Below are 13,245 nucleotides of genomic sequence, written 5' to 3' on the forward strand. Positions count from 1 at the left end.
AAGCGTTTACTTTTTTTCAAACAATCATAATTTACAAGAAAAAGCTAAAAAAAAATACCTTTTTTATTTTCTCATTATACTAATTTTTTTATTTTTTTATTTAAAAATTACAATTTACTTACAATTTAAAAGCCAAGTATTTCTTCTTAATAATAAAATAATTTTTAAATTTTTAAAATGCGCAAAAAGTATAAAAATAAATTATTGAAAACAATCATTTTAATCAAAAAAGCAAAGAAAACATGAATTTTTATCTTCTCACAAAATTTTATACCATCTGGAAGCTTATTGTCTTAGCTCAAAATATTATATCGATCAGGTCTATGAGATATCTACAAAAAGAGCTAGAATTTTTTGAACTCGATCAAATTTCATTAAAAAAAGCAAAAAAAAACATTTATTTTTATGTTCTCAGGCTATGGAACAAATTTTTTGTTTGACAACCTATAAATAATTTTATACCATGTGAAAGCTTTCACCTTTCATATGAAGTATTAATCACATTTCAAAAATGCCTACAAGAGAAGTTAGAATTTTTTAAATTCAACCATGTCGAATTTCCAGACTGAGATTACGGTACTTCCCACACTGGTGGTTGTTCGGGGAGCAACAGATCTCCACTGGTGTTTTGAGGTTTTTCGCAAGTTTCTTGATTTAACATTGTGTAGCTTGTAGTTAGTCTACCGTTATGTGTGATATACCAAATGAAAGATAATTGTATCAGGATGCTCATAAAAGTTTAATAAAGTTTCTATCTGCTCTTGGTCAAAAGTTATAACCTGTTGAATTCTAAAATTTTATTTTACCGTTATCTTAAAATTGTGTTTATGAAAATGATTGAAACTTCGCACACATATAGTCGTGGTCATGGTCTATCATTACTCAATATACTTTATTTCTGTATCTATTAAAGAAAAAAAGATAAAAATAAAAAAACGATGAAAATCGGTTAAAAACGGTAAAAAAACGTATTTTTTAAAAACTTGTTTCTTCCGTTATTCAGTCAAAACTCATTAAACGATTCCAAATTTTTCCAACATGTATGTATAAGGCATACATGTCCTATAAGTTTGAGATTTTTTGAACGCTCCAAAAAAAAGCTAAAAATCAAAAATTACCCAAAATACCCTCAAAAAAACAAGGTGTTTTTCAAAAATTCATATTTCAAAACGCAGAGTGTTGGAAAAAAATCCGTATCATACCCCTAATTTTTTTTCCCTCATCTTTCACCTGACATCTTTAGAATTGTCAAAAAAAAAATTCATTTACCCTTAATCATAAACGTTCAAAACGTTATATCTTAGTTTCAAAATTTTTTAGAATTTTTTCTTAAATGCAGTTATTCTTAAATTAATTTCATCTATCTATAGCAAAAAAAAAAAACAATTCTCTACGACTTCGCGTTTAGATTTAAGCCCAAATTTCATCCTTCCGTTTTACATCTGTTTACCCTATTAAATGACGGAATTTTTAAAAATCCTTCATTTAGATTAAGCTTTAGCCCGAATAGCACGGATGTGTTTTCATTTGGTAAATATAACTCCAGTAAAACAATCAAGTTATTGCCGAAGTATTTCAGGAACATTGTTTAATACCACATTGCAACCCAAATAGCCGCATTTCCCCAGTTTATTTGCAACAATTTTGTAGTAATTGAATTATATTGAGGTTGATCTTTGTTAAATTTTAGTTTTCGATATATTGTTTGAACAAACAAACTGTTTTTTCACTATTTTAGAAATGTATTCACAAGCAATTTTTAAGTTGCTGCTTAGTTTATATAACTATTTGTAGTTGTTTCTTATACATAACTTTAATACTTTTGAAACTAAATAAACAACGAATACAAAATTATATTACTGTTTTCACAGCAAAGTTTTAGCTTCTATTGCATTGAACTAAAATTACAATAACGTTTTCTTCCATTTCGATGTGTTGTTTATGAATTACAATAACATTTCTTAGATTTTCTATAATACGCATTGATTTTGGGTTGTTCCAAAATATTTTTTTATAACATATACTACAAAAGAAATATGTTTCTAAAAACATTAAAGAAGTTACAAAAAAGTAATCCAATTCAATTATTTTATGTCAAAGATGTTACGGAAAAAATCAAGTTGAATTGATTAAATAAATAAATATGAGTACCTAATACTTCGTTGGAAATCGGGGTTTTCATATTTGGGGGCCAAATTCCATCAACGAATATCATTTTTCTCAAAAATATAGATGTTTTAGCTCCGGAAAATTCATGGGCCATCCCGAAAACGGAAATCAGAGGAAAAGTTAAAAAATTGAAAAATATTCATATCAGAAATTCGGCATCAAAATTTCAAAAAAATGAGTGATTCACTTGCGCAAGTGCAATATTCATTAATTTGGATTAAAACAATGTCTAAACAATGTATTAAATAAAGGAAAAATTGTTTTTTATATTTGTCATCTAAAACCATTTTTTTATGCAGGGTTGTAAAATCAAAAACAACATGGCTATTGTTTCGTATAACAGCATTAAAACTTAAATTTTAAAACTGTAACTTTCATACTGTTTGCGTCAATATTGAAACGTTGTTTCGACTTAATAATAATCGAATATTATAAAATAAATGATTTAAACTGTAGTTACAACATACAAACATTACTGAAATTTTAATAGTTTTTCTGGTTTTTGAAACAAAATATATTCGTTATTTCATCTAATGACTTGTTAAAAAATGCGATAATTTGTTTGGGTTATTATATCAAAGTTCTTATGTTTATACAAATATTTAAATAACATAGGTAATAGACTTCATATATTCACTACACATCATAAAACATAACATCAAGTTATAATTTCAGTCCACTATTGCCGTTGTGCTGAAATTCCTTTTTTACTGTCACCGAGATTTCCAAAAACGTAATTACTTGAACTTTTTTTAAGATCTCGATGAAGATGATATTTTGCCGGTAAGCTTTTTGAAAAGTTTTAAAGACATTCTTACATGCCAAAAAATGGACTTGTGTGCTGTCAGGGGGTCACATGGTTGTAAATTAAAAAAAAAAGAAGAACCAAGCCCCAAATTTCTACAAAAAACGTCGTTTTTTTGTTTCTAAACAATAAGACTTCTTAATATTCAACCAATTTAGTTTTTCTTTATTAACAATTAATTGTTTACAAGTTGTAAAAAAAGCTGACAAAAACTTTAAATTATAGAAGCAAAGAATCTGTAAAAATACAATTAACAATATAATAATAATATAATTTTGATATCATTAAATATCATTACCTTTCCAAAAGACAATACAAGGTGAAAGATGTGATGGTTTCTTATTAAAAGTAACCAAAAAATAATAATTTATGTGTACACATGAAGCACCCGCAACAATGAAATCACTTATACATATTCAAATCTATTAATTTTTTTTTTTCAAAAATCATGAAATACATTTTAAAATCGTCAAAGGTTCTTGGCCTTTAAAGATCTCGACACATATTTCACTTTTATCCAAAAGACTTGAAAAAGTGAATTCTTATTCTTTTAAAGAGAGATCAGATTATGTTTTTCGAACAAATTTTAATTATTCTTCAACGACAACGCAAGCATTCATAATCGTAGCTAGATTTTCTAATGACTATTTTTCTTCAAAATATATGATGTATCTACATTCTTATAACACTTTCATAATACCACCAGCGTTGCCACTTTGATGCAGTTGCAGTAGATCTACTGCATTTCTTTCAAAAAATAAATCAATGGCCACTTAATCAAATCTACTACATTTCTTCAAATCAAATTCCAAACGTTTTAAGGAAATAATAAACAAACTCTTTTGTAATAAATAGTATTGAAATGTAAAAAATCTAAAAAAAGCTGCAAAACACCAAGATAAACTCTGTTAAAAGTGTTTTTTACCCAACAGATAGAGTCTGGATTTGTGAAAAAAAATCTAAAAGTAAGTACAAATGCTTAATTTAAATTCTGTACATGAGTTTGGTTGTAATAATAAATGTATTCTGACTGTTAGTTCAACATACGGGTATTTTGCTTGTTAAATAAAAAATCTACTGCGAATTTTTTTAATCTACTGCATTTTTTGTATGGATCTACTGCGCAAATTTTGTTTGGAAGTGGCAACACTGAACACCAGTGATACAAAAACACTAACGAGAACAGTAAAATACAACAAAATTACTTTTTAAAAGCTTAACAAATGCAATAAAGTTTTTTATAGATTACATAAATGTTTCTAGATTCCGTATTCTTAAAACATTAAGTAAACAGTATTATAACATCGTGATAATTGAATAAAAAACATCAATGTCATTGTAACTTTTTTGTAACTAAAGTTGGTTTCAACGCAAGTTTCACAGTTAGAATTACTATATTGCAAAAACATTTTCATGTTTAGCATCTCACATTAACTTGAAACGTCAAAGTGAAAGTCAGCATCATTCGGTTAGTTCATTCAAAAGAAGTTCAGTTTTCAAAAAGAAAAGATAAAAAAATATAAAAACATGCCCTACATAGTTTTGGAATGTAAAAAAAAAGGAACTCGGCAAGGCCGAGAATTTAGCTTTGCTCCAAGTGGTTGGGTAGACCAATTAAATGGGATTGTATTTTGGCCGAGATCAGGTATGCTTACCCAACGTCAGTACGAAGAAAACTCGGTGTACGAAGATAATTGGATCCCGCAGCCAATTATAAAAATAAAGCACAAGGATCTGTCATTTGATGAAGCCGACGAGCTGGCTGAGCATTATTTTAATAAAGCTTCAGAAACCGAAACGGATGAATCCGAATGGGAGAGAAATAAAATGTCCCGCTCAGAAAGAGCCAAAAAACGATTAGCACCCCAACTCACATCCTTGCCACGAAATAATCAATACTCCTTGTCAATACCGGTAATTTTTTTCAATAAAAAATATCTTAGACGTTTAAATATAAAATTAAAATTTTTTTAGAACACGATTTTTGAGAGTCCGCCAACCAAAATCTCAAAAGTAGACGAGTTACCTGCTATAACTTACGAAAACATCGAAAACATCGATGCACCTGGTATGAATGCGGACGTACTCCAAAAGGGTGAGTTTCATGGGTATTCCATTATAAAGGAGGCGAATGGATCGACCGTATTGGTACCGCGGGAAACTTTTAACTCCAATATAGGAGACCAATATAGTGTCCAAAACATGGAGGAACATGAATCAACACCAGATGATCAACCTCATAACAACACAATGCAATACTTCTCAAATGATAATCTAAATCTGCTTTGTGATTCAGTAAATCAGATGCGCAATGAAATCGATGATCTGAAATGTGTTGTAAAAGGATTCGGTGATGTTCTTGTGCAAATCTTAACTCAAACTAGCAATGTAGACAAGTACATCACCGAATATCTAAACAAAAAAAACGTTGAATCCAATGAAATTATTGAGACTAAAGAACTATATGAAGAAGAAGATTTTACTGATCTTGAATCAAAACCAAAAATAAAAACAATGGAAGACCTTGAAGAATTTGAGAATCTTTTGCGAGATAAAACTTACCAACTTCGCTTCATTCGATTTCTCAAAACCAAATTTAAAATGAACTCCCATGAAAATGGGCAAACCTTTTTTACGATGGTGATCCGTCTTTTAACGGAGCCGGCTCTTTTCCTTCCATACTCTTGGAAAGGATTAAATCGCAAAAACTCTCAAAATATGAGTTTCGAAGGGAAACATAAATTGTTCGTTGCATTCATGGTTCGAATAGTTCGCATGTGTGACCATACGAAAGTTCAAACGGACGTTGAAAAAATGTTCGAAAATTTGCTTCGATTCAAAAAAGTCAATAACGTTCGTGAAGTTCTACGCACAAAACCGTCCAAAAAACCATCATCCCGTAGCCGACCGTCGAAGACAATTAAAAACAAACCCGAATCAGAAGTGCATGAAAATCAGTTCGAAGATGAGCATGAAAAAGAAAATGAATAAAATTATTTGATATAATTTTTCGTAATCAAAACTTTATTTTATAAACTTTAATTTATAAACTTTATTTTAAGAAATATTTTGTTTTTGTTCAAAAATAAATGCAAATCATAAAAAATAATTAACGTTTATTGTTTTTCTTCAATTGTATGGAGCAAAGGTATAAAAACAGATTTTTCTAAGTTATATTCAACTCTTACAAGCTTACAATAAATGTCCGACACGGAAACGAAAATAGGTGAATCCATAATGCAATCAGATTGGTAAATATTAAGTTCAGAAGAACGCATTGGATATTCAAAATAATCACTTATCTTTGATAACGGTGGACCATACAAGTAAAGATCCGGATTTTCTGCAAAAGTTTTTATAATGTACTTTACATATACTATTTGGAATGATTTATTTAAAATCCACCTATTTTCGTTTTTTTTACAATCTAATATGAACGTTGGTAACTGTACTTGGCTATATATTGTTGCTTTTTGTGCCAGGATAAATGATGCAAGTAAAGAATTACTGGTTGCAAAAGGTTCCATAGGATATTTTACTTGAGGTGTTTTTATTTTTGAAGACACCTTGTGAAGAACACCCGAACTTTGACGCTCAGATATTCTTCGGGCTACTTGGCTTAAAGGTGTTCTTCCAAGTCGCAGCAATCTTTTTATGTAATATAACTTTGATTCGAAGGCATAAGCAGAAAATGTGTCAAGTGGTCCAAATTTTCTTACGTCATTTACGATATGGCAAACATTATGCAAGTTACTGGAAAAATGATCTATTCCATATAATGCTTTAAAATTGATCAAAAAGTCTTTGAACATTAACTCCGCTACCTTATAACTTTCTTCGCATTGATCGTGCCTCATGCAGATAACAACTGCACAATAAAATAGCAAGAAATGTTGGCTAATTTTGGGGTCAACAAAAAATTTTTTTACCACAACAATACTCAGGTATAACATGAATGTTCTGTACTCGGTTCCCTTCCAGTGTGCCAAATCACTCAAACCCCGAACTGGTCTATCAAACTCCTTTGGCAACTTGCATCTCTCAAGGAAGGCTGAAACTTCGTTAGCTTGATGAATACTCCAACGCGCTTTGTGGTTATTCAAATTTCCACTTTTCCAACCATTTAAAAAACGTTTCGTGATCCCTGTATGGTAAGAAAAAAAAAATACAAAATCAAGAAAATCAAATGTTTACTTAACGAATATTCAGACAAATTCGAAAATGAAATTACATCATTACATAAATTCAATTTTTTGAGCCTTTTTTTTTTTTGAATAAATGAAACAAAAGGAATTACCTAGGTCTATTAAATGGAGACTATCTGCAACAGGAAAGTCTTTTATCATATCAATAGGCAGGTTCCTCAAAACAGTACTCAGCTTGCAATGGTCAGTATAAACTCCGGATCTAAATTTTTCATTGGTGCGCAGCTCAGCATTAATGTCGGTATAGATCATTGTTCTCGCAGTGTGGGAATACTTGCCTTTTGTTTCACACATTAAGCATCCAAAATAGCCATTACTACTTATTACGCCTGGCATCATATAAAAAAATACAATAAGTAAATATTATGTTTGCCCACACAGACTATTATCAAAAAGATATCCAAAAAGATTTTTAAAGTTTTTTATTTTATGTAAGCCAGTTTGGACAAGACGTAATTTGAGATAATTTCGCAAATTGTCTCATTTTGAATGTAAAATTAAATGAGTTCCTATAAAATTTCACATTCGAAATAAGAAATTTGCAAAAATTATCTTATTTGGGCTCCAGTCCATACAGGCTTCAATAATAAAAAAAACGTTTAAAATCTTATTGGATAAAATAAATATTCTTTGAAACATTTCGTGAAATGTCATTTAGAAAAATATTTGAAACTAACAAAATGAAAAACAAAAACTATGATAGATATGATTTGAATAAAAAAATGTTTTAAGTAGGTATCAATGTCAATAAAAGTATTCACTTTTTCAAATTCTATGCCAACTTTGACTTATATATTTTAAGTTTGAATTTTTTACCGAATATTTTACTTGGCCACTACTAGGTATATTATATCACGATTAAAAAACATAGAATACTTCAAAAAATATATTTACTCTAAAAAATCATCCCTTGACAATAGCAATTGGAATTCAATTTATTTTTATGTTCACATATTTGAGGATTTAAAAATGTCAAATGTTGTCAATAAAAAAAATTAGGAAATAGCTAAATTAATGAAATACCTAATAATGTGCAAATCAGTGGCATATATGTATTTACCTATGTACATATTGTGAAGTTCGAGTAAATCGATAAACTATACTCAGAGTGGAATTCGTAGTTGTCAGATAAAAATGAAGTTGAGTGAATTCCATAAATTTCAACCAAAACATATCAAAAATATCAATCTTACCTTTTAAGTAGTGACGGGCTGGTGTATCGCATATAAAACTGCGAATCTGGGGTACAACTTTTTGTCCATTTATATGTATGCCATTTTTTTCATTGATGGACAAAAATTCATCAACAAAGGGTTTCATAAACCAATTAACATCCTTGGGTTTACCTAAAATTATGTTAATTTAAGTAAACATTATTTTTAATAAGAAGTTTTGTTCAAATCTTACCCTTTCCATAGTAGATTCCGACAACCATGGGCGCAATATCTATTTGTTTGTGAATACTCACAAGTATTGGCCAGAACTCAAACCTTGAACTCTTGAAAAGAGGTAATCCGTCGACGTTAATGTTTATTTTTATGGTTGTGTCTTCTTGCACGTTTGCTAAACAATTTGTGAGCGCATTTTCAAGGCCATAATGCCAATAGGATCCACCAAATCCATCTTCATTGATTTCGCATTTTTTCCTTGGTGTAGCCATCACCGTTCTTGAATCCTTTGGCAAGGCAAACTCTGGCACATTCTTGTTTAGCAATGCAAGAAGACCATTTAAAGCGTTATGCTTTATACAAAATTGGCCACTCCACTCTCTTAGGTCTTCAATTATTGTTGACCTCTTTTCTTCTGAGTCTATTTCCGTATTCAACTCGGAAAAGTTGGATTCGTCCATTTCGGTGTTCCAATTTTGGTTTTGGTTATCACTTTCGGAACATTCTTGCAGTTCATTTTGGGTGTTTTTTTCAACATTTTCAGGCGCACTACTCACAAGAACACTGGTCACTTGAACCGATTCAGGTGGTTTCATGGGTTTTCGTCGAGGAATTTCACGGAAATTATTCGAAACCATATTATTTATGAGTTCTCTTCTTTTTTTTCTTTCGTTTCCATTGGCTTTTATTTTTTTCCACCAATGTATATTTAACTTTGAATTTTTCTTTTCCATTTTAGCTTAATTTTTTAACTTTTTAATAGAAACTCAAACAAGGTTATCGCGATCTGTCATATATTATTAATGATGTTCTGGCTGTCATCTATATGGCGTTTCCGCCAAATGTCATTTGTGATGGAAACTATATTGTTGTGTTGTAGTTCAGTTAAATTAATAAAGAGAAATATTTGTCGTTTTGTGATTTATTAAAGTTTTAATTTTGTAATATTTAGGTGTACTGATTTAAAGTTACAGCAATGTTATTGTTCTGAAGCTAGAAACAGATATTTATGCTGCATTTGTTTCATAAAATTGTTTTGAAGTTTGAGGCGGTGTGCAAATTGCGTTAAAATTTTTTTGGTTAAATTTTGTCACTTGTGTGGTGCATAAAGTTGGTTAAAATTTATTCTGCTGTAGAGCAAGATAAAATTTTAACCAAGGTCAACATTTTAACCCAAATTTCAATGCAATTTGCATACGGCTTAAGTAAAGAAATAACATCGGTTAAAAAAAAATACAAGTTACAGAGATGTCATTATTCTGAAGCTGGAAACAAATGTTTGTTTGACAGCTGTTTCAAGCAACTATCGACTGACTGAAAGCACAAGAACACACACCACTACAAAATATGTACACTGAATTGAAGTTACAGCGATGTTATTATTCTGCGGCTAGAAACTAATGTTCGTTTGACATTTGTATCAAAGACAAATAATGTGAACCCAGAAATAAAAATACAGTGAATTGTTTTTCTGAAGCTGAAAACTGATATATATTTGACATTGTTAATACAAAAATATTTAAAACATTAAATAAAACAAATACATCTAAGAAAAATATATACATTCAAAGTTACAGAAATGATATTATTCTGAAGCTGGAAACAAACGTTTGTTTCTCATTTGTTTCAAAAAACCATCGAAAGGCCAAAATGAAACAAAATCCAAACTACAAAAAAATTATAACATTAAAGTTACATCAATGTTGTAGCGGCAAGTCGTTGGATTTAGATATTTGTACGTTGTAATTATGACACTCAACTGTTAAAAAAGTTAGTTCAAAAGTTATATCAACATTATAGTTTAAAAAGACGAACTTAAAACTCTAACGAAAGTAACTATAACATTTTTTTAAACTTGCAACTTACTGACTTTTGTGTAACCTTTTCACAACAAACCTAATTTTTTGGGAACAAATCAATACTTAAATGAAACCAATATATATCATTTCGAATGAAAAAGTTATAAAAAGTGTCTTATGCACAAAAATACAACTAATTTATGACAGCATTTGTTTCAGATTACTTCTATATAATAGCAATACAACAGAAATCTTGTTGCAAATCGAATTTTGTGCTATTCGGGAGGTTATTAACTTTCAAATAAGCTATAGAAGATTTTTTCATCTCTAATAGTTTATTTTTAATTTTGAATTGAAATTTTTTGCCGCACTGCGAAAGTGCGAGAGTGTAACGTTAGAAAATGGCGTCACTTTTTTGTGATGGCTGCCATGGTTCATCGATTTATAAGACGTTATCACGTCAAAAATACCTTTTTAAGAAGTATTAAAGATACCTATAAGAAAAATAATTTAAAACAAAAATGAAGTGAAAAAGTAAAGAAGCTTCACATCGATTTTATACTATTTTATTTAGTAAGCTAGTATTTAATTATTGCGGGCATGATACCAATGCTAAACATTAATTGTACTCTTTAATAACTCACTCAAGTTACAATGTTGCAGTTAATACATGTGATTTCCTGGAAGTTATGGTTTTTTGACTGCAATTATGTTTATTTTGCCATAAAGAATATATATGATTAAACAAAATTCAAAAATTGAATATTGATCGAATCAATTGTTATATTAAAGGTCAAATATAAATATTGATTTATTTACTCAAACAAAAGTTTGACACAACATTTTAAATTTTCTATTTAGAAAATTAGAATATCAAAGCTTAAAAACTCATCCATTATACATATAACATTTCTATAATTTTACTTTCTCATTGCTACAACATTTTGTTTATTTTTTTTTTTTTTTGAGGAGTTTTGCCTCAACTCTTTCATATTTTTGCAAGGTCAATGTCGTTTGACAATAAATTACACACTGTAAGATCCGCATTGTGATTTTCACACACATACAATGGTCGTGTGATGTTTTCTTTGTACTGATGTACTCCAGAAGACAAAATGACAAAAATGCAAAAGAAAAAAATAACTTGTAGCTTGTCCCACATGAGAGTCGAAACAAGTCCTGCGCAAAGGTTCACAATTACCTATAATTAGTTTCACTTTGTTCCGGTTAAGTGAACCGTGCGCTCGCATATCAATTATTGTTCAGAAATCATTTCACACTCATACCAACACTTAGGGATTGAAGTGCGCTAAAAGAGTGAAAACTATACACTTCAAAATTAAACACCAACATAAAATATATAATAAACACAAGTAAATAAGTCAAATTGACAACTTGTCAGGGTTGATGTGCCAATTATTAACGGTACCTACAAAACATACTTTGGCATGATGTGTTCTCAATACACAAACACTCAAAATATTTATACAGACTCTGACAGCAAAAATCATACCTACCAGAATGACTATAAAACTACAACTACGATAATAATTCATTTGTTACGGTTCTTATAGGACAACAAGTGGCGATTAAAGTTAGGCAACGAGGCTCATATTACCCTCGTTATGGGTTATTAATCGACAATACGTGCCATTTCCATGCAATGCATTGTTTATCGAGTGGGCGCTTCGAAGTTATGATGGTTCAAGCTACAATCTATACAAACTCAAACGTAGTGGGCTGATACGCTTGTAATTGTAACTGCAATTATCCGGAGTATTGCTCTAATTAATACTTTTATATTATTATTTGTATCGTATAAAGGTTAAAATAATGTATTATACCATCACCATTTATAATAGGTATCATAGTATTTTTTAAATCTTGTACATTATCCTTTCATATTTTTTGTAATAGATTACTTCAAGGTAGTAGGTAGCTGTTAGAATAAATTATTATATTTGTTATCTGAAACCACGAAATTCAGTAGCATTTTTATAGATATTTAACAAATAATCAGAACACATAAAACAGCGAATCATAAAAATGGCGCACAACGCGGCAGGATATTGGATCACCCACAGATTCGGAATTGTTTTTTTTTTTTTTTTAAGCAAATACTTGTAGCAAAAGATACTATCCATGATGCCTTTCATCAGTTAAAAAAATCTATGTCTCTCTTTCTTACTATACTTCTTTTTTATGCATCTCTTTCCTCTTCTTCTTTTCATGTGACACAGTCAGGAATGCTTAAAAGGGAATCCAAGATGTCCAAATCCAAAAACCACTAAACTTTATTTTTTTTTTTTATTTTCAAACTCTGTGAGACTCGTGGTGCAAGAAAAATAATGACAAAATCACAAATCAGCATCTGAAACAAAACCAAAGAGACACACAGTCAAAAGCGTGAAGAATTCTTCAGCGGGATGGAAATGAAACCTCTCTCTGATGTTGTTGCAGTTCGACCAACATAATATTCAAATATATAGGTACTCTACTCTCGACTGCCAGTGGAGTTGACAGTACTGTGGGAATTTTTTGAACATACCTTTTTTTTGGAATTTTACTTCAAAAGCTTTCAGCAATATATTTCTTTTAGTAGGAAATCTTAATGGTTCTTGGAAAAAATCTCATTTCTGGACTTAAATCTCAAAATCCTTTTTTTTCTTGAAATTCTTATCTGGAAAAAAACAGAACTCAAAAACTCAGAATCCTGAATATTTAAAATCCCGAAAATCCAGAATCCCGAATATCTAAAATTCCGAACAAAATTGGGCCAGTCTTTCATTTTAGATATATAATTTTTCGGGATCCCATTCGGGATTTTGGATTTTCTGGATTTCGATTTTCGGGATCTCGATTTTCAGAATTTTGAACCC

The 13,245-nt window shown here is 29.9% G+C and overlaps 1 protein-coding gene across 2 annotated transcripts; it reads right to left on the bottom strand.

The window, feature by feature from the left end:
* Positions 1-6,043: 6,043 nt before the first annotated feature.
* On the bottom strand, positions 6,044-9,901 carry LOC129909036 (uncharacterized). Of its 2 annotated transcripts, XM_055985983.1 has the most exons (5): positions 8,587-9,901; positions 8,373-8,525; positions 7,272-7,508; positions 6,380-7,118; positions 6,143-6,317 (listed from the first exon to the last, which is right to left on the bottom strand). In XM_055985983.1, the coding sequence occupies exons 1-5, from the start codon at positions 9,299-9,301 to the stop codon at positions 6,269-6,271; spliced, it is 1,893 nt and encodes a 630-aa protein (XP_055841958.1). In that variant the 5' UTR covers positions 9,302-9,901; the 3' UTR covers positions 6,143-6,268. The 2 variants fall into 2 exon arrangements, with proteins under 2 accessions (XP_055841957.1, XP_055841958.1); XM_055985982.1 differs by having other exon boundaries at positions 6,044-7,118.
* Positions 9,902-13,245: the final 3,344 nt, after the last annotated feature.

Source organism: Episyrphus balteatus, chromosome 2, assembly GCF_945859705.1.
Source record: "Episyrphus balteatus chromosome 2, idEpiBalt1.1, whole genome shotgun sequence".
NCBI classification, from domain to species: Eukaryota; Metazoa; Arthropoda; class Insecta; order Diptera; family Syrphidae; genus Episyrphus; species Episyrphus balteatus.

Bases quoted from the DNA above. Each gene is read 5' to 3' on its own strand.
- LOC129909036 (XM_055985982.1), bottom strand. From the start codon at position 9,301: ATGGAAAAGAAAAATTCAAAGTTAAATATACATTGGTGGAAAAAAATA. The intron at 7,509-8,372 runs GTAAGATTGATA...ATATGATGCCAG, and splicing joins AGCCCGTCACTACTTAAAAG to GCGTAATAAGTAGTAATGGC. The intron at 7,119-7,271 runs GTAATTCCTTTT...CTTACCATACAG, and splicing joins TCTCCATTTAATAGACCTAG to GGATCACGAAACGTTTTTTA.